The 22,195-nt window shown below is 43.3% G+C and overlaps 1 protein-coding gene across 2 annotated transcripts; it reads right to left on the bottom strand.

The window, feature by feature from the left end:
- Positions 1-59: 59 nt before the first annotated feature.
- On the bottom strand, positions 60-21,999 carry LOC123427548 (BEACH domain-containing protein C2). 2 transcript variants are annotated; one of them, XM_045111624.1, is made up of 31 exons: positions 20,113-21,999; positions 17,581-18,368; positions 16,466-17,176; positions 16,127-16,261; positions 15,192-15,296; positions 14,950-15,063; positions 14,723-14,799; positions 14,544-14,625; positions 13,476-13,808; positions 11,936-12,543; positions 11,413-11,497; positions 10,908-11,102; positions 9,863-10,414; positions 9,644-9,787; positions 8,989-9,480; positions 7,991-8,139; positions 7,714-7,783; positions 7,526-7,609; positions 7,385-7,441; positions 7,238-7,306; positions 7,066-7,152; positions 6,869-6,985; positions 6,246-6,395; positions 6,059-6,143; positions 5,858-5,978; positions 3,039-3,135; positions 2,841-2,954; positions 2,102-2,468; positions 911-1,686; positions 699-821; positions 60-536 (listed from the first exon to the last, which is right to left on the bottom strand). In XM_045111624.1, exons 1-31 carry the CDS (start codon positions 21,659-21,661, stop codon positions 468-470), a joined length of 8,505 nt encoding a protein of 2,834 aa, XP_044967559.1. In that variant the 5' UTR covers positions 21,662-21,999; the 3' UTR covers positions 60-467. The 2 variants fall into 2 exon arrangements, with proteins under 2 accessions (XP_044967559.1, XP_044967560.1); XM_045111625.1 differs by having other exon boundaries at positions 11,936-12,540.
- Between the last annotated feature and the right edge of the window lie 196 nt (positions 22,000-22,195).

Raw genomic sequence — 22,195 nt, 5'->3', positions numbered from 1 at the left:
GGCAAGAAAGGGACTCCACCAGTCCACCTGCAGATCGTTCAATGATGAAAAAACAAAAGTTGGTCCAACATCCTTAGATACTTTCTTTAATGGTTCCTAGCAACGGACAAAACTCGAAATCAAAATCATGAACAAAAAGATGATCACCCTACAAGCAGAGACTCGCAATGACAGAATTGTATACAACTACTCATGCACTCTACAAAATGACAGAATTTACAAGGCAGCGCTGATGCAACAATAGGATCATGCTGTTGCCCAGCAAGTCTACTCGTTCCCTCTTTATCTGACTATACGACCTGTTGGATACAGTATACGACCTAGCCTAACTCACAATGCCTATTGCTTTTTCGTTTTGTACAGATGGCATATTCCACGCCTTTGCTTCAGTACCCTGCTCCTACCTATGCTATCGAATGGGCGCCACCAATCTATAAGCAAGTAATGACTTAACATCGATGGCTTTCTCATGACTGAAGAAGTCCGTCCCCTTCCCAGCCAAGGCGTAGCATCTGATCCACTACCTTCAAGCTCAACTGCAACATTACCAACTCAGTTAGAATGAAGGTTCAAAATTGCACAAGTCAAACTTCCATGCAACTAGCAACATTCTAATTAGGTTAAGTGCTCGCATATAAGGAGGTGGTAAAATTGGATTGCTGATGCAAAATTTATAATGATATATGTAGTATACTCACAGCAGGATCAGTGAACACCATTAGACCCTTATCAGCAGTAGAAACTAGAAGATTAGTGTTCTCTTTGTTTAATGCAATTGCTGTGATGTCCTGGCCCTTTCCCAGCTCCAGTGTATGAAATACCTAACAGGAAAACATTTCTGGTAAGACTCCCACCAAACGATAAACAAGGTACATCAGACTTTTGTTTTAAATTTGCTTTGTTTATTAACCTTAAGTTTATGCAGATCAACGAAGCAGATCGAAGGCACATGAACAGATTGCCCGATTTCAGTTTGCTCAGATATATCAGCCTTGCGACTTTGTTTCCCAGGCTCAGTATTGTCCTCGCACTTGTAATGGCTGGATGAACAAGTTCCGATGAGGGCAAAATGGCCATCCATAGAAATCTCAATGCAACTAACTCCCCCAGAAAAGGGTGATAGAACTGAGGTGGCAATAGGGACTCCATTGACTGTGAAGCTAGATAATCTTTTCTTCGATTCACTCCAAACCAAAATGATACCCTGGGAAGACAAGGATACAAAATGCGCCTCCGCTACATGAATCTTCCTTATCAGCCGACCAGTCCGCAAAGAATGTAGCACCACACCAGACATGTTTGACGAGGATACAACAAGTCCCAAGTCTGGACTAACTGCACAGCTAATTACTTCTCCAAGGTGTCCTCTTAACACATGCATAGGACCTTCGATTCGACATTTCCTGGTTTCTAAAAGGTTGCTCATGCTACTAGGACTAGTAGGAAGAGGGCTGCGTGGTGTCCTTGGTGTTGCAGGTGGAGGTTCAGGAGGATTTTTCTTATGTATAAAGCCTGCCTGATGAATCCTCCAGAGTATAACTGTAGTATCTCGAGACCCCGTCACAAGGTAGTTGCTATCAGGGGAAAGTGCAAGGCAGGTCACTGGAGCAAGATGCCCAGAAGCACTTTCAATTGTCTTTGCTCCATCTGGGGAGATCAACTTCACCGAACAGTCTGCATGCCCACCTATTGTTAGACAAAATGGTATTAGAGATGGCATTAGCAGCAGCATCGAAAGACCAGAAAATAACAGAAGCGACTTAAGTATCATAGCAGAACTGATAATAAGAAACAAAATTCTGGAATGGCATTATTACAGGTGTGTACTTTGGTTTAAAACCTACCAAAAAATCTTAAAAAATATTTAGATAGAGGAAGCAGTATGCTACATTTACACTAGAGATTCAGCTTCAAACCCACTCTACAGAAGATAGAAAGTAAGTCAATTTTAAGGCATGAAAACAAATAAAGTCAGTGTCAATCCTGAAGGCCTTCTCTTTTGTATCTTCTGTGGGTGATTCTAAATTTGAGGTTTCTTCAAAAGGTAGTGTTAGTATGAAGATAATAAACCTAAAGTACAAACAGTGAGAAAAATAATCACCAGTGATGATGTCTTTGTCAAAGGTGACAGCAACTATAGCTGAACTACGGATTGCAGAAGCAGCAAATGCTATAGCTCTTGGGAACTCATAATCTTCTCCAGAACTAGTGGATCCTTTGAACATACGCATGAATGCACCACTTGTTGAACTTGCAGCATTTCTACCATGATGAAAAAGGAAAGGTGCCCCTTGGCCGTCTGGAGTATTTGGTTGCCACTGGTGAAGTGCAATATGCGCCGCGGGCACATTCATATCTACAACTACAATAGAATCATTTGATACAAGCATGGTACTTGCTGGGACATTGCAGCGTTCTGGATTAGGCAGTACATAAGATTTAAGTTCACTTGGATTCCGGAATATGGTCTGCATAGTAAATCATGAGGGTCAGGTCATACAAAAACAAAAAAGGCAGTAAGAGCTATTAAGAGTGGTTGTCGATTTTATTAGGTATTTTACTGTCCTTAATTTATTTTGCAAGGATGTAGTGTTCGTCTATCAAGAGGCATGACAAATAAAATGGAGATACATTAGATTCAAAGAACCATACCCTAGACTTCTGTAATGAAGAACTATAGCTAGATTATTATTTTTTTATATTAGTTCTTCGCATGGCAATGCCTTCCCAATTCCAGCATGGGAAAAGGCAAAAATCAGTTAGCTACACAAACCCAACACAACTAATTGTGGTTAAATAAAAAAACACTTGAAATCTATGCATCAGCTAATATAAAGTACCTGTAGTTGTAAGACATCTGTCAATGACTTTCTCTTCATGTGAGGGACAGTCAGCAATTGAGATGGTGTTTGTCCAAAATAGGCTATTTGATCTTGCATGGCTCGCCGTTGCACCTTCAGCATTTTCAGTAAAATATCAGCAGCCAAATGAAACTGGTCCAAAACCAATGTACACTAAATCAAATGCATAATAATTACCGGATCTGCAATTTTGTCGATATCAACAGTTCCCTCATATGTGATGTAGAAGAACACATTGTTGGCCATTACTGCATCTTTACCCCTCTGTTTATATCTGCAGAAGGAAGTCTCTGTGACAAAACGGCGGTGCATAGACATTGTGTAGGAGATTCATAAAGCAAGTAACCAGGTGTCCTACCTCATTCATGGATCTCAGACACAAAATATAAGCACAAAAACACAAAGGCTGTTCCAAATACTGAGAATCCATATCCTTCATCTTGCTACATTACATAAATCTTTTTCCAAACGAAAAACAGGATGCTCCATCCAGAGAATTTTGTATTTTTTTAAGCATCAGAAGTGCTTGATTTCGATATAAAAAGGGGCATGGATTTATTAGGTTAGGTTATATTGATGGGAAAAGAGATAACATACTAATGGTGACAAAAAGGTAATGCTTGAAAGAAAGGTCAAACCATCAAAGGGACGATCATTGCTGCCGAAGCGCGCCGACGCCCACAGGCTGAATGACTATCGGCCGATCTGCTTGATACATATCGTGGCGAAACTCTTCGCGAAGGTGCTATCCTTGCGCTTAGCCCCGAAGCTGGACTCCCTGGTGAGCCGATATCAGAATGCATTCATTACCGGGCGCACCCTCCACGACAACTTCGTCCTAGTCCGGCAATCTCTAAGGTTGCTGCACCAATTGGGAGCTCCGAGAATCATGCTCAAGCTCGACCTCACCCGGGCTTTTGACTCCATATCTTGGCCCTTCCTCTTCGAGACCCTGCGCCAATATGGGTTCGGAGCAAGGTTCCGGGAGTGGCTGGCCATTCTGCTCTCCTCGGCCAGCACCCGGGTCCTTCTCAACGGAGTGCCTAGCCCACCGATATGGCACCGCCGCGGGCTGCGCCAAGGTGACTCGACGTCTCCGCAGCTATTCGTCCTGGCTGTCGACACCCTCAATCGCCTCATGCAACGAGCGCTCCAGACCGGCATCCTCCGGAGCCTCCACCCCCGTCGAGAGGTGCCGGCCATCTCACTATACGCCGATGATGTGATGCTGTTCTGTCACGCCACGACTAGTGAGGTCAGGGCAGTGAAGGGCATCCTGGGAGTCTTTGGTGCCGCCTCAGGCTTACACGTAAACTACGGAAAGAGCTCCGCCACGGCACTGCATGGGGACGAGACGATCGCCACAGTGCTGGAGACCCTGGGTTGCCAGACGGCGGACCTGCCCATCTCATACCTGGGCATCCCCCTCTCTACACGCCGCCTCTCCGCTGCCCAGATGCAACCACTCGTCGACAGGGTGGCAGGCCGCCTCCCGTCGTGGAAGGCGTGGCTCATGAACAAAGCTGGGCGACTGGCGCTCGTCAAATCGGTGCTAAGCGCCATTCCCACGCACCAAATGCTCGCCCTCGCCCCCCCCAAAAAAAACACTGAAGCAGCTCGAGAAGATTCAGCGAGGCTTCCTTTGGGCAGGACGCCAGGCAGCTCACGGAGGGCACTGCCACGTGAACTGGCGCCGGGTATGCCGTCCGATCGAGTTTGGTGGCTTGGGAGTCCGTGACCTCGAGCGCACGGGGCTAGCCCTTCGGCTCAGATGGCTATGGCTCTCGCGGACGGACTCTGGTCGCGCTTGGCATGGCCTGGACATGCAGTTCACCCCCGAGGAGCACGGCCTCTTCCACGCCTCCACCACCATGCAGCTCGGAGATGGAACCACAACGCTCTTCTGGGAGGACCGATGGCTGCTCGGCCTCTCCATCCGCGAGCATGCGCCCGCGCTGTACATGTGCGTCCCCAAGAGTCACAGGAATTCCCGGACGGTGGCGGCGGGCGTTCACGGCAATGCTTGGGCGCGGGACATCCGCGGCACCCTTGGCCTCCAGGAGATTGGGCAGTACCTCCAACTCTGGATGCTGGTGTCCCGCGTCACCCTCTCCCACGAGCCAGACCAGCTGATCTGGAAATGGACAGCCAACGGCAGCTACTCAGCTAGATCTTGCTATCAGGCCACCTTCCACGGATCTATCACTAGTCGCCCCTAGAAGCTGATATGGAAGGGCTGGGCCCCGCCGAAGGTCAGATTCTTCCACTGGCTAGCCAGCCAGGACCGCTGTTGGACTGCGGAGCGCCTCGCCCGCCATGGCCTCACTCACCACCCTCGGTGCCTCTTATGTGATCAAGAGCCAGAATCCATGCATCACCTGCTGCTCGCATGCCCATTCGCGAGACAGACCTGGCACGGCATCATGTCCTGGCTGCGTCTCCCGTCGCCGGTGCCCGACCAGGACGCCACACTCCACGACTGGTGGCTGCGGGCTCGTGATGCTACGCCTCCACTGCTCCGCAAAGCGTTGGCCTCCGTAGCGCTCCTGGTCCCTTGGATGATCTGGAAGCATAGAAATGCGTGTGTATTCGACCATGTAACCCCTTCCTTAGTCGAGCTAGACCCTGCCTTCCTCCTGGGACGTCCATTGATCCGCTTGTAACACTGATGTACTGGCCTCTTAGGAGGATGTTCTCCCCCTCCCTTTTCAATGCAATGAAACGCAAAGGCTTTTTGCATTTTCTCGAAAAAAGAAAAAAAAAACGATCATCATATGGAAGCTTTGCATCTCAGTACATTAGAAAGAAAGATACAGAAGAGTTATGGGTCACATGGACTAAACGTCTAAACCTACTAGATTGGCCATATAAGCATGGTCATCCTACTTACAAAAATGCATATATTATGGTGGTTATATCCGAGTGTGCGCTCAAGCACACAACATCCCATGAAGAAATAGGTTGCAAAAGTAGTAAAATAAAATAAAATAGTGTACCCGAATATTAGATCAATCCAGTGATGCAAATGAGTCGAGACATGCTCACTCTCAAGAGCCTTCCGGTGTTTGTGGACAAAATCAACAGGGTTCTCGGCCCAAGGAGGCAACTCTACAGAATCTGCAATGCTGTTCAGTATTACATTTTTCTGCAATCATGTATTCTGATATATACTTTTACACGGGGGAAAATGCATTTACCTAGCTTTCCTCCAAGTTGAGTTGTCCCGAAGTCAATAGAATTTATATTGGTAAATACCTCAGGGAGGTAAAACATCTCTGGCACCTACATAAATATCATGATATAATAAAGTTGCAGCAAACCTTGAACGGACGTTGGTACCACCCAATCAACATCCAGGAAAACATACTGGAGACAACAACTTACTAGCTCTTTTACGTCACTCATGTCATCCAGAACACTATCCCATGTGCCAGAAAGGTCAGAAAACATGCGATCAGCATGGTCAAATTTGCCACCTTGCAATTGTATAGATAGTGTGGTAAAGGGCTCCATCCTGAAAAGGTAATACAAGACCTGCAATGAATATAAGTTATCAGTACAAAAAAATCAAATGGTTTTGCACCAAAAAATGCACTTGGGGTACAGAATAGAACTGTAGGCCAACGGTAATTAAATATTGGATGTTATGTCTCCTAACCAAATGAATAGCATCAGCAAAAGTAAACCGGTAGCCAGCCAAAATTATTCAGAAGGGTGAACCTATCAACAGCTGTATCTTATTACTAATACGGTTCACATGCAGAGTTTTCACCAATGTAGGAAAAGCCATGTACAAGCATAACATGTAGGCTCTTCTACGGTAATTAAGATATCATCTTTTAGTCTACGCATTACGAATTAATCAAGCTAAAAGTTATTGAGAAGTACAGAGACCCAGAGAGTACGATACGATCGAAAATTCTTCAGTGAGAGATAGTACCTAGCTGACATTACAGATAAACATTTGGTTCAGCTATACAAAGAAGATTATACAAAGAAGATTATACCGTGCCGGCACTGGAGTAATGTGAACCATAATGGAACTTGGGGATGATTGGATCCTCAAACGTCGAGTACCGTTCTTGGAACTTTTTTAGTCGTGCTGGGTTTAGTGCTCCAATAGGCTGCATCAAATAATATCCACTATGGTTAGCAGTTTAAACAATTAGTGAAAAGATAGAAGCAATAATAGCAGGAGATCAACCTTTGAAAGATCACGGTATGCAGAAGGATCATCCAGATTCAAAACTTTAGACTGGTAATCAGCTATTATCCAGGGGAAAACAGGATACTGCACAAGCATATAAGATTAGTTGAATGATAGGTTACCTTATTAGACATTTAGGCCAGACAAACATTATGTGCATCAAACTGACCTGAGTTATGTCGTTATAACTGCGCCCAGAAAGAGTGTTCAGTTCCATCAAGTACTCAAAATTGCTAATCTGAAGAAACTAGACGTACTTAGATCTTGAAACAACAACAAGAATGCAAAAGTAGTAACATATTTAGTGTTTGTGTACCTCCCAGTTAGCCCAGCGCTCCATCAACTGAGTTCTTTTAAGGATTTGCTCGGCTCTCTGAATAAAATATTATATATTACTGCTGATCATCATTGCATATTGACAACACTGGAGATTAGGAGAAAAACACATTGCACTAACCTGGGTAGCTAGAAAAATGTCATTCAAATTAGGTGGTTTGGTGTGAATAATCGCCCGATAAGCATTTTTTCGTGCTTCCATATCCTAGATAAAGTATAAGAAATTCAGACAGAAAAGTGTAAGAAAGTTATTAATCTGTGTCATGCATGAACCTAAACCACTATAGTAGAGTGTCATAAAGGTCATACCCCGAAATCAAAAAAGAAATTTGACCTGTCTACCATAAATAATTCCAAAGCACTTCGTCGTAACAAGTACCTGCAACAAGTCATTGAAATCACCAAATGAGTAAATGGAAAACAAAAGGTAAACTATATTATGTGGTGATTCATCGATGCTGCTGAACAGTTATTCACTCCAAAAGCATAGAGACACCTTTTGTTCCAGCAGAACAGGATATATGCATCGTAGGAGTATGTAAGAATCAACTTCTAACTTAAAACCAGATCAGAATATAAAATTTACCGCCTGCTATATATCTGATGTAGAGAAGAGATCAACCAGCTCCGATCTTTATCTTGCTGATAACATTGGCTACTAGTGGATGCATGATCATCCACATTACTGTCACTTGCATGCTCATCAATTATAAAGTTAATCCTCTTTGATGTTACCTGGGAACGAAATTACAGGAGTGAATGATATCAGTTAACAGCTTAAGTGGGATGAATAAAAAAGAGAATAATTCCATCATACAAATCCTTGTGATTCCATCATCATAGCTTCATATGAAAAAGTTATGTAGTTAAGCATAAAGCAGATTGGGTACACCCCTACTGATATTGACACCATATTTTTGTGCATATGTTTGCATGTATGCTTACCATAAAATATTTTTACAGATTTGTTTTCATGTACACATTTACTAGAACACATAAGGAGTGCATGATTCAAACAATGGAATATTAACACAACATATATCATTACATGGGATAGATCATAGATGATTACACTAGAGAATGCATAAGTCAGAAGTAGGAAGCAATTTTAGTCACTATTAATAATGAGGTAGCATGAAGCTTTCTCAAATTCTCAAGCATCCATCCATACAGAAGTGCCAACAGTTTGTAGCCTGCTAAGGAATCCAATGCTACATCACAAAGAAAGAAGAAACTCGCCATATTATTGCACAACTTCAACTGAAATGGTACGGTACTTTTGAGAAACAGTTGAACTACTGAAATAAAACACTATGGCAAAATATTGTGTTAAGTTAGTGGAACCTTTATTGGTAATAACTGCAACGTATGTGATATACTGTAGCTAAATTGTAAACTGGTCAATCTTAAGAGAACGGAACCTAAAATTTCAAATTCAGACTTCTTGATAAGAACGCATTAGATTAAAGATGCCTACAAGATAAGTTAAACACTAAAAACATAAAAGCTCGCTTCGCATTTTCAGGACTGTTCATGACACTAGAACATCATAACTGGCAAGAATTAACTTTTCTCAGTGCTTACTTGGAAGGTTCCACGCACAACTTTCAATGGTCGCACCATCAATGATGGAAGTTCAACTATAATTCTCTCATCAGCTTCAGTTGGCACATATCCAGGTGCAACAACTGTGGATCGAACCAAATTGCGATCGGCAGAAATGCCAGAACTTCTTGAATCTACTGATCTTTTCATGGATTGTTGGTCTGCTGATGAGGACTGAAGTTGATCAGCACTGTTGTGAGTAGTGTCAGATTCTAACTGCTCAATGTCCTCATTTCTGTCATCCACTGACATGGCCTCAGCAATTACTACCGGCGCAGTTGATGGAATAGTGTCTGTTAATGAAGAATCTGCACCCTTGGGGTTGCGTTCATTTGATTGCACAGCAGCACTAAGAAGCTTCCGATCATCATAATCAGCAGCTGCACCCAAATGCTCAGATCCCTTATAGTTCCTTTTCATAAATCTTCTCATTCTTGAAGAACTTTCAGTAAAATCTAATTTCCAGAAAATCTGCAAAATGCAGGAGTGAAAAGATATATCAGGATTTGTCCTGGAGAGCCTTTTTCATTCTTTTGGCACAGTTCTTCTTTTCATGCAAATGTGAAGATTGTTACATGAAAAGAACTCAACTATTCCTAGATGTACCAGTCAACAGTGTGTCTCGAGTACATACCCGATCAGGAGTACACATGGGTTCTTCAAAAGGTCCATATAATCTTCCCATCTCTGTCAGGCAGTGAAGAAGATGCCGCCATGCTCGAACTCCAGTTGATGCACGATGCCGATTCAGCACATCAACTTGTGTTTGCCTCTCCATCTGCATGATCAGAAGTTTATAGGATGTATGGTAAATTCTAGGCATCGGAAATGAAAATGCTCCAAGTGGATTTACCTCAACTCGCTGTAAGTTTCGTGCAAAGGCAAAACCAGAAACAAGAATTGCAACATATTTGTATGAAAGAGTTGAAAATTCTCTTCCTGAAACAGGCTTAGAATCAGCTGATTGCAGGCACTCCATCCAAGCAGCACTCATAGCTTCAGATGTATTCCACCTCTTTGCACGATCGATATCACTTGCACTTCTCCTCTGTCCTGATGTTGCCATTGCTACAGCACTAAGACCCCTTCCTGAACCAATCTTAGCAGTCCGCTCAAGGTCACGTGTAGCAGCTAATGCCGCAGCTTTAACTCCTGCTTTGTCCTTTGGGGTGGACCCAGGCTTGTTGTGATTTGTTTCAACAGGCTTCTGGAAACTTGAGAAGGTCTGTAATCTTGCTGCTGCTTTACGCTCTGGCAAAGAAGTGTCATGCCTACTCAAGGTATTCCTTCGAGGTGTTACTGTTTCGGTTCCGGAGGCACCAGCAGCCATCATGGCTAATGCCATTGCAACTGGTGGTGAGGCAAAAGCAGCAGCCCAGCCAGGCGATATCATTGAAAGAGCAGCCTGGTGACATCAGATAGTTAGCTTTAAACTAGCCAAGACACAACAGCATTTTTTTCATCAAAGTTTGTGACAAATTATGAGCATATGATAAATGGCTCGAAGCACATTTGAATATTTAGTCACATGAGCTCAGGTTAGATATCAAAGTGTCCACAACGAAAATACTAACCAATTGCCAAATACATAAGGTGGGAATAGTCAAGCAGACAATAGGTAAACAGGTGTGAATCATATTACCAGATTAGGGGAAGCTAGATAAATCATGTTAGATTATTTTAAGATTATCAGCTTATGGTGAGTCTATGGGTGATTGGACCCAATTAACCTTCCGTTTATGGACTAAGGTAAGCAAAATAACAAGATATTTTGTGGACTTGCTCTTTCCCAGTTTAAAGAGAGAGGATGCAGTATGCCACTGATGCAGAATTCAGCATTAACACCATGTAACTTCACTGACGGAACTATGGTTGGCTAACAAAGAACCAGTTAGTACCTCGATGGGTAGTGCATCTGCTGCCAGAGCACGATCATCAGCAATGAGTGGATTCCGTCCATCATAAGAAGTTAGCTCATGAACACCAGCCAAAAGTGGACGCCACCTCCTTAGGATGGCTATAAATGGTGGTAGAATCAGTTCAATGTACTGTTTCCTTAGGGGGCTCCTGTCCCTACCAATAGCATGCCATACCTGCATCACGAGCAAAGATAGCATGAACATATATGATATTTTTACTGTCCAGATTACTATCTCTAATAAATAGAACACTACAGAAAGTGTAACGTGATGAACACTACAGAAAGTGTAACATGATGAACATGCCATTTATGTACCAAGTTATCACACAATGATTAATAAATCACAGTAGCTTTACAAATTCGCACAGACAGGTTATTCTTCAGAACTAGAATAGTAGGCAAAGAATAGAGCATGGAATGAAGTTGACTATTATGGCATGGCATGCTTGAGTGCAGAATGCAAGGCAAAGTTACAAACTAACCTCTGAATAGAGAATGGAGGAAGCAACCAACACCCTCTGCCTCTTCGACTCGGTAATTGGCATGTTCAGAATTGGGCCAAGCACACTGTACAATTATAAGAGTTTCAGTGAAATCAAAATTAACATAATAGTAGCACAGAATAGACAGGCTGACCACCTATGTAATATATTAAGGCAACTAACTGTTCTTCCATCAAAGTTCTGGATATTATTACATAATGGCAAAACAGTATGAAGAAGATTTCTTTCAACATGAAAGACTATTCCAATGCATTTTGTATACAAATGTTCAGCTCCTATCAGAGATTATTAGCACAGGACTCTGCTATGCTAAATGGATTTTCTCCTAAAGTTTTCAGTTAAAAAGTATCAACTGAACTTTGAGTTTTGTTTACGTTTTTCCTCTCGAAATGGATTCTGGTAGTTCAATGGGAAAGTATAGGTTGTAAATCTTTTCTTCCTGCAGTTGAGAAAGTACAAATTCCATTTTGATAGTTGATACTTGATGGTGCATAGTACGTACCTCCAAAGAAGTGCAGGCCGGGGTTTCCTTGTAGATGAGTGACTGTTGCCATCAAATGGCCCCAGGCTTCCTTCTGATATGACGTCCTTTATACTAGTGTTCTTCAAAAGAGCATCACCTTCACCATTGTCATCCTCCCTCATCGAAACAAGAGTCATTCTGAGCATGCAAAGAAATGGCTGATCACTGTCTAGCAACTGATAAAGTGCAGCCATAACCCCCATACCAGGGCCAGACCCCCCTCCAATACCAAGACCACCGCCAAGTCCAGAATCATCTAACAAGAGTGCCTGCAGCACTTCGAGTGATTTCTTCACAAGTGGAAGCTCAACCCAATTCCCATTTGAATCCTTCTCTAAAGCAGATCTCCAAGATTCTGAATCACTTCCACCACCACCAAATAAATCAGATTTGGATGGAACGCCTACACCGTACCATAAGCGGCTTCTGTATTTCCAGCTTTCTGCAAGATCTGCAATGCAGCTCCCATAAGACACAAAGGCATGCTTGACAGATTCATATGGCTCAGCTGCTGCTGCTGCTGTAAGGCGCTCCATCACGGCAGCAGAAATTTGTCCATTTGCATCAGCCATAGAAGTAAGCACCTGCTTTGGTCACATAAAATCAAGAATAAATGCAGCATTCATATGAATAAATTTAAAAAACTATCTGCCGATCTGTCTGCAATATCTAAAATTATACATAAGCCATAAAGGAACGCTGGATGCCTGGATTACATGCAGGTTCGTTAGGTAACCAGAAAAATACCAAAACTGATGGTAAATCTTAAATAAGGAACAGAATTTCCAATAGTACTTATCAACTTCACAGGTATTTCATGCTGCCACGTGTGCGTGCTTGTGCACACTAATAGACAGACAGACTACAAGAAACTTTCTTAAAGAATCCCTCTCTATTAAAGTGGAATGTGTCTTACTATCTCTAAGCTGTTAAACAAAAATCTTACACTCTGTTCTACATGCAATTTGCAGTATATCAAACATGATTAATACCTGTTACGAGAAATATCATAGCATTCCCGGTGCAATAAATTGCTGCGGTATTAAATGCAAATGCAGGACAAGGTGACTAGGTTGGAAAAAAACTTTTGCTACATATCTAGCCATGAGGAGTTTGATAGCTACTCCCTCCATCCGGAATTACTTGTCTTAGATTTGTCTAGATACGGATGTATGTAGACACGTTTGAGTGTTGGATACATCCGTATCTAGACAAATCTAAGACAAGTAAATTGGGACAGAGGTAATACTATACAAGGCTAGTAAATGATATGCCAGGATTCCAGGAAAATGGGTAAAGTATGAAATCAATCTAAATTATAAATCCAGGTTAATATCATGATTTACCAACATGACACATCATCTTGAAGGAATCATATCTATTCAAGATGGCCATATTGCGTATAAAGCTAAATGTAGAAGTAGTCAGATTTTAATCCCTTTAGAAATAAATATCCGTTTGATCAGAATAATGATAATAACTGACTCGAATATAATTATCTGCAGTCTGCACTTCTTACATCTAGTGGAAGGCCACCAGCATCACTGGACAAAGACGACCGCCTTGAGAGTCCAGCATCTATATGCTCACTACCAGCTCTGCTCAATGAATTTGACCGACTGGGAGCAGACGAAGCAATGGAGGTGGAAGATAAAACACTATTAAGTACACGGGACACACAAAAATGTTGGCCTTGTGTCCTCAGATGATCTTCTACAAGCATGAGGATAACTATTGCATTTTCCGCTAGTGCTACTGAGAGATGAGCAGCATTTTCTGCTTGCACTTTCGCTTCTTCAGGAGACAAGCCCTCGGCAGCAACACCAGCAGCAGCCGCTGCAATTACTTCAGTCTGTTGTAGGGACAAGCAAAAGGATGGCACATTACGGATAGAGATAAAAGTATAAAGTAAAAATGGAGTTGGATATTGTTCAAGTCCAAGGTAACATTAGTAGCATGGTAGTTATTAATGTTCAAGTTCAAAAGAAAAAACAAATGGGAGTTGGATATATGCATTCCCGGTGACATCATAAATAACAGTACAATGTTCTTGGCATTGTGGTGCTACATCTAGGTGCAAAGTGTCGCTTTCTTGTTCAAAGGGGGTTGTGGAAATGCCAAGCTATCAATTGTGGTGTTCTACTAATTCAATCTGAAGGGTATCCCATAATCTGTCTAGATTTACACTCACTATTCCCATAATGTTTTTTAAAATTAAGGCCCTCTTTGCATTTCAGATTCCAATACCTAGAAACTTTTCCTATTAAAAACATTTAAACCAGAAGAAAATGCTATCAAATTTCTACAAATTGTTTTCATGTGCCCCCAATTACGTAAGAATTTGATATCCACTCCAACAGTACCAAGGCACTTTTTCTGCTCCTGCCATTACTGTGTTTTTTTCTATTCTTTCGGGTGATACAAAGAGGGCTTATAAAAGTTAAAATAGACCAGGACCAAACAAACTACATCACATGACAAAGAAAAAACAACTAAAGCAAGTAGTAACAGCAAAGAATGTAATAAACAACGGTTTGGACATATGCATAAGAATGCAAGAAAATCTTGTCAAGAAAAGGGCATTTACCTGAACTTGAAGCTCCCTGGCAGAGAAATCAAGTAGGTCGCCTAATAATCTCCTTTTGAAAATTGGTAATGACTGTTCGCGCCTAAGAAGAACAGGGTTGATTGTAGTTCAGCTAACCGACGTACACATATGCATGCAAACAGAGAGGGGGGGGGTGTTGAGAGAGAGAGAGAGAGTACCTCAACCGTTGTTCTCCAGTGCTAGATCCTCCAACCATTGAAAGCCACTCTGCACAATGAATTGTAGCCTCCACCTCCTATGTTGTCACAGTAATAGCAAAATCTTTCAAGATACAAGGCGGAGCCGGTGGTAATACAATCAACCAACTTAACCCAGAAAGAAGGTTGCACAGCCCAAAAGCAAAAGGATTTCTCAGTAAATTGATCTGGAAAAGAAGTTATCTTACCCTCCACCCATCTTTTTGTCGCATTGAATGCTCCAACATGATAATCAGGAAATTATGTACAAGGTCTTCAATCTCACCAATGCTTACACCATCGACATATTTCTTACTACCCTTCTATAATTGTACACATCTGAATTAGAGCCATGGGTAGAGCACAGTACAAAATGTAGTTGATGAAACTAGTGCATTCTATATGATTCTAATTAGGACACGAAATGATATCAAAAGCTTGTGATACTTACCTCATGATTATAAATCAAAACCTCTAAAATCCATTCTGGCCATTCTGCAATTGTGGTCATTGTGGTTCTATTCTCAGGATGACTGCAAGCCAAAAACAGAATATCCTGAAATAATACAGAAGGAAATTTTGAGACCCTAAGAAAATAAGCAGGTAAGCTGGCAAACAAGGTTACAAAATAGAAAGGCAACAATAGAATAGAGCAAACAAAATGAACGCAAATCATAAAAATGTAAGTATGTGGAGTTGCAGACGTGCAGGTATTTGACGACATGACATCATATCAGTGCACCTACACTACACAAATAAAACAGATATCCATAGATTGCTCTTTTGAGTTATTCGCTGACTTTTACTGATGACCTTGACCACTGCTAAGTATGGATCTCATGGAGACGCATAGCATAGGCATTCAGATCTGAGTCACATGTGCATGTGGTTTGACTGAGAATGGTTTGTGTAATGTAAATGAAGCTGAAAAATACCAAAGTTGCAACTCCAAAACCTGAGGGCATGACTGGATCCCATGCCACCTTGCTTTCCAAGGCGAGGAACAACTAACTCACATAAGCAATAGCTAAGGAAAGAAAGGTTAGCAAAGCTAGGTGCTTGGTTATTTTGTCTTGAAAAGTTAAAAGCATAAGACAAATTCAGAATTACGAGGGTCTGCTTAACACAAAGGTAAAGATGTTGCTAAGAGTATGCACCATTTATTTGGAACTATTTGGTGGACACAACATGATATAATTCTAGCCTTAGCAATGGCCTTGCCCACATGATAGAACCAATCGACTCTCCTCAGTGGGCAAGTTTTCCCTTGCCTTTGGGTAGCTAGTTTCTGTTAAGGTTAGGGAAATGTTCAGAAGTAGCACAAAGCAAAACAGACAAAGTAGGTTCAACACGACAACTGGAACCATGCACAATAACAATACGCACCTGTATAGCACGAGCTTGGAATGACCTTGATGCATACGGAAGCGTGCGGAGCAGCACTAGCAAAAGTTGAATGTGTTCAAAACGGTGGCCACAATCATATAGGTTCAGATTTTCATCAGCTGAAGAAACATTAATCTGCATTTAAGACAACAACATTAAAGCTAGAAACTTCCGACTGTAAACACAGACTCTGCTTCCTAACAGAATTAGGTCTCTCTGTGTGTGTGTGTGTGTGTGTGTGTGTGTGTGTGTGTGGTGGGGGTGGGGGGGGGGGGGGGGGGGGGGGGGGCTGCTCAACGTTTGCGTAAATAAGGGCAACTGAAGTTGTAATCACCATACCGCAGCAGAAATTAAAGCCATATAGACATTTGCGGTCATAAGCCTCCTTGGGGCTGCTTGGAATGCTTTCTGTAATGCAAAAAGTAACAGTGATACTCTGTCTTCTGACATAGTATTTCCTTCGTCATGAACTGTCGTCAGAAGACCATCGGGTAAATTTGGATTTGAAGAACTTGATGCAAATTTTAGGTGTCCTGATGCAACTAGAGCACCAAGAATGCGAATGATTCCAACAACGATTCCGTCACCTTTGTCAACATTGTATACATTATTCCGGACGTTATCAGCGGTAATTGAGAAGTTGATGCCACCCAAATTCTTTACGAGCTGATTTTCAGAGTTGGAAATCTTCCTTCCTATTTTTGCTCCCAACGTCTTAAAAGAAGCACCATTTGTTTTTGCAGCTTCTTGTTCAGTGTCGTCATGAACAATGGATTCGTGCTGTTCAGCTAACTGACTTTCATCATCCTGGCAATATCCTTCACCGGTTGTAGCTTTTGCGTCGGAACCCTCATTACTCAGTACATCACATTCACTTAAATTTGCACTATTGTCCAAAATATGGTTATTGCCAGCTTTAGCTTCTCGCTGTAGAAGAACAAGAAGTGCTTCCACACCACCACTACATATGAATGAGTGAGCAAACATGTTGGCTCTAGAAATGTTAGGCTGCACAATCAGCCTATAGATGAGGTGAAGCAACCTTGCTACCTGCCAACGAGTACATTTCTTAAGATCATAAGAAACAGCTTCATACTGGATTATCAATGAAGCTAGCCACATTAGGCGATCTTACACATACTTTGTTACACTTCCATAAGATCATACGTCCTCTAGTCCAAAACAAATAAATATACATCATGAAATTATAATTCATTATAGAATAAGTAATATCAACTTGATGTTTTGGATGCTGGTATTTTTTTCTCTTATAGATGATCAAACTTTAAAATATGTGGATGGGAAAAATGCTAAGAGGACCTACATTTTGGGAAGGAGGTAGTACATAACAATAGCGTAAAAGAAAAATATTGTGCAACCACATGCAATCTTTAAGAGCATACAGTAAATGCACTTGCAATGGTAGATGCCTAGTAATGGTAGGTGCCATTCACCTGATTAGGTTGTGGGCAGTCAACAATAAATCCAATCAAAGAGCAGACATCGTCCGAAGCAGCTGTGGAAGATACTGCTCCTAGCAGAAGTTCAATAACAACCAAAAGCTCATCAATCAGAGCATTCACTTCACCCAAAGATCTCTTTGTTCCAGTAAGTGGTAAGTTATCGATTGAATCTGGTTCCCGAATAGCCCAGTAACACCTTCTGCAGCCATCAAGAAGCATTTGCAATGCATTTGCATCTCGCATGCAAATAGACTCAGTAAATACCATGTCTGCAAGTGAGGACAGAAGCTTCTTCTGTAAACCGTAGTTGCATGAACTCCACATCTTCAAGTCCAACAGCAAAGTCCTGAAAAGCTGCACTTTAAGCTCATGATTATTTCTTTGAGATTGGCACAAAGATACAATTGCAGCGACTAGCTCCTCATTAGTCACTCCCTCTTCTTCTCCACTTCCCAGCTCTGAAGATGCTTGCAACAGATAATGTAAAACGCGTGACAAAAGCTCAGGTGCATATGTACGGCATAATTCTTCATTATTGCCAGGATGTTGAATAGCCAGGGAAATAATCCTTAAGATTGGAGAAGAAAGGGAAGCAGTGGCAAGTGACAATGACAATTCACCAAGTGCAGGCTCAAGAGTATCCATCTGCACACTGCTCACAGTCAATGGAAGTAAAGCCATTGGACCCCCATAAGCTAAGGCCCACAAAGATTCCGCAGGCCGCACACGAGGTGAAACATGAACCAATCCAAGAACCTCTGCAGGCCTTCGATGAGTTCCTGCAATTTAACAGAAAAGAGAATCAATAAAATCACATGCATAACAGAACATGCTCAGCCCATTCAGAAGTAACTGAAAAATTCAATATTCAAATGTCCCAGCAACATTCCTACAACAAAAGCTTGACAATCTGATACAGATACCATAAAAGCAATGAGCCAATGACAAATACTCCCTCTGTCCCAAAATAAGTGTCTCAACTTTGGTACAACTTTAGTATAAAGTTGTACTAAAGTATATTAAAGTTGAGACACTTACTTTGGGGTGGAGGGAGTACAATATAGTGGAGAAGGATTATCAAATAGCTTCGCACACTGAAAACGGTATACATGACTCGAGACAACGTGATCCTGCCTCAGTGATTTCTCAACTACTGGTAGCAAATATTTAGATGGCTCAAGACAATGTGCTGTTCATGTGTCCTTTTGTAGCTTGTCGATTTATACTCCCCCCCCCCCCCTTACTGCCAAAGGTGCATGCGGCAGTGGCCACAGTTATTTAGGCCTCTTTGAACTTGTTTGAATAGCTTTGAAGTTTGCACATGGATGTTTTTCTCTTGTTTTGTTCTGTTATCAGTTGATAGTGGAACCTGATCCCTTTTTTGGATCATATGGAGAAAACAAAATTAGATTAAAGAACTGACCAGTGAGTGAAATAGTGGTTTCAATGTACAGTGAATGCCTTGCTGATGGCAATTCTCTAATCTTTTCTCTCATTTTTTCCAGTATGATGCATCTTATGTTGTCTTGCGGGAAAGGACTGTTAAGCTTCATGAACTAGCCAACGCAACCAAAAGTCTGAACTGATGGAAAGGGCTAGGCAATCCATATATACACTTCAACAAGGCCACCTCATCTACAGCTATATTTGATGATTGTAGAATTCTTGCAACTGGTTTTAGAGAGATCACCTTTGAACATTGTAATCGGGAGGCCAATGAGGTTGCTCATGAGCTAGCTAGGCATAGTTTTAGTGATCATATCGGTTGTATTTGGGACGATGATCCTCCTAGCTTTTTATTTGCTAAGCTCATAAACGATGTAACTGTGTTTGAGAATCAATAAAATACACCGAATGGCTTTCCCTCAAAAAAAAGGACTATTTTGGATCCTACAATTTTTAGGCTACAATTTGTGATCGTACAAAACTTTCAAAAGGAATTTATTATAGGGCCAGAATGAGAAAGTTGCTGGACCACGATTGGACATTTAAAAGGGCCTCCCCTATAGAATTTTTTTCCTTCAAAAAGGTCCAGAGAAAGACCTATCAAAAATTCATGGGTTCAAATAGTAACTATCCCTCGTGCGGATGATTAACGTCACCTCTTTATATGGCTTAAACACGTAATAATATGTTTTGCCCAAGAAAAAAATTATGTTTCAGCTGATTCTCAGTTGACTGTAACTTCTGTAAATCTCAGTCATCTAAAGTTGCACATCACTTAACCAAAAAATGCAGTGTTGAAAATGTGCAATTTTAATCAAACTTAACTTCAAATTTAGTCTTTACATTGTAAATGGGGTTGAGGTAAAATGAGAATAGTTGGATCTTGATCCGAAAGCCTAAAAATATAACTGAGATTTGGCAAAAATTAAGCTCAGTTTCTGAGTTACAAAGTGTTTCTCTACCTGCATAGCTATTCACTTGGGTAAATAAAATCATTCTCCATGAACATAGAATGTACTGCTTTTAAAGGAAAACGATCATAGTAACATTAATGTAAAAAGAAGAAATAAAAAGAACCTGATGAACCAGAAGGGGAAGCATCTGGACAAAAACGGCCACTGAGAAGACTAGGGTGATAAAGAAGGTGCAAGCAGCCCCCAATCTCATGGTTCAGTGCAAAACTCTCTTCTGTCATGTTCTTAATATGGTCATTCGTTGCCTTCCATGGAAAACCTGCACCATTTCCAAAAGTAGGAAGTATATCTCCTCCCCGGAGTGCCAGCCGACTCATTCTGTCTGGCCCTATTGGCTCCCGGAAGATGTAGATGGGGCCCATTTCGGCAAATAATGGGCATTGCCGTCGACGCCTTTGCAAGCCTGCAATAGTTGGTGGTGGATTCGTCCCAATGCAGCAAAATGCCAGTGGTTTCGATATGCGCGGGAAATCAAAAGCACGGCTCTCATGCAGACTACCATCCACATACAATCTCAATTCACTGTCTCCCTTCCCAAGCAAACCATGCTTGTTTGTGTGCTCTAGCCCAACAAAGTACCAGCGCTGAGGCTTGAACGCATAAGTGAAGTGCAGAGAAGCCTTCTTGCCCTTCCCACCCCCGCTCTCCACCACCAAGAATTGGCCATGGAAGTAAGCCTCCACACCCTGGTTATCCGAAGAGAGAAAGCTGAAAAGCCGTGGCATGTGTGTTGTACCTTCTCCTGCAAGGGCACTGGCCGCTGCAGCTGCTGACATTGCTGATGATTTTCCAGATGTTGCTGCTGCAGCCGCGGCAATTGCAGCAGCGGCTGTTGCTGTGCTAAGTGTGTCAGAGAATGATTCAATATAAATCCAAGTAGCAAATCCATAGCCACTCGAGAAGGGCCACCTGCTATCGCCAGGACCAAGCAGACCAGAGCTCTCCCCATCAAACTCAAACGTCGCGGCAGGACCTCTTGCTTCCTCACTGCCCATAGCTTTCTCAAGTGCCAGGATCAGTGGTGTGGCCCAGCTCGTCCCGAGCGCCTTCTTAACCAAGCCAAGCCAGGAATGGAGGTCCTTCACACTAAGCGAGTGGCCACCCAAGAGCTGAATGCACTGAAGCAGTGGTGTCCCGTCCCAGCTACTAGTGCTACTCTGGCCTGTTCCAACGAACAGCTTCTCTGCAGACTCAAGGAGCACGGATAGGAGGCCTGAGGAAGAGCACATGGCACGGTTGCGGGTGCAGGCCCCTAGCGCGGCGTGCAGGCCAATAGCCATACGAGTGCGTGGTGATGGCTCGTCGCTGCAGGGGAGGTGAGGCAGGAGCTCAGCGGCAGTGATGGCGGCGCGCGAGTTGGACATGATGCTCGGGGAAGTACCAGTGCCAGTGGTGTCCCTAACCTCGTCGAGGTCATCCACGCCGCCCATGGTTCCGAGCAGAACATCGACGACGTAGTGCGGTAGCTCGCCCTGCCCCTCAGAGACCATCTCGAGGAGGCAGTCCACCCGGCCTCCACGATCGCCCATGACCGCCGCATCCACGGCCTGCACCACCTCCTGCGGCGCGGCAGCTGGCACTCCGGGAGGCCGATGCCGACTCCTCAGCGGTGGCGAAGTCTCCGGCGGCATCGTGGGCGTGCCCGTGCTCATCTTCGGACTTGGCGTCCCCTTCTCAACACCCACCTCCTCGCTGAGCGAAACCGCGGCGAACTGCTGCACGGAGCCCTGCTCCTGAAGCGCAGAGGGAGGCCCCGGCGTGCCCGTGCTCGTCTCCTGACTCGACACCCCCTCCTCCGCGACCACCTCATCCGTGAGCGAAACCTGCGCGAACTGCTCCGCCACGGAGCCCTGCTGTCGGGGCGTCGGCAGCGGCGCTGACGTGCCCGCGCTCGTCTCCTGACTCGACGCCGCCTCCTCGACGCCCACCTCGTCGGTGAACGGCAGCGGCGCGAGCTGCTCCGCGGAGCCCTGCTCCCGAGGCGCCGGCGACGAAGCTGGCGTGGCCGCGCTCGTTCCCGGGCTCGTCGGCGCCGCGTCGGCGAGCGGAACGGACGGGCCCTGCTCCGGAGGCGGCGGCGAGGAATCGCGCATCTCGCGGGCGTCCTCGGCCATTGCGAGGGCTTACTTCATCAACACCGCATCCGAAGAAAGCCCTCCGAATAAAAATGCGAGCGGAATCGGTCA

This window comes from Hordeum vulgare, chromosome 2H, assembly GCF_904849725.1.
Source record: "Hordeum vulgare subsp. vulgare chromosome 2H, MorexV3_pseudomolecules_assembly, whole genome shotgun sequence".
Taxonomy (NCBI): Eukaryota; Viridiplantae; Streptophyta; class Magnoliopsida; order Poales; family Poaceae; genus Hordeum; species Hordeum vulgare.
This window is presented reverse-complemented; position numbering and strand designations above follow the sequence as displayed.

Coding starts and splice junctions, on each gene's coding strand:
- LOC123427548 (XM_045111624.1), bottom strand. CDS start 21,661: ATGAGCACGGGCACGCCCACGATGCCGCCGGAGACTTCGCCACCGCTG. Junction 15,297..16,126: donor TCCAAGCTCGTGCTATACAG/GTGCGTATTGTT, acceptor GTATTATTTCAG/GATATTCTGTTTTTGGCTTG. Junction 15,064..15,191: donor TTTTGATTTATAATCATGAG/GTAAGTATCACA, acceptor GTACAATTATAG/AAGGGTAGTAAGAAATATGT.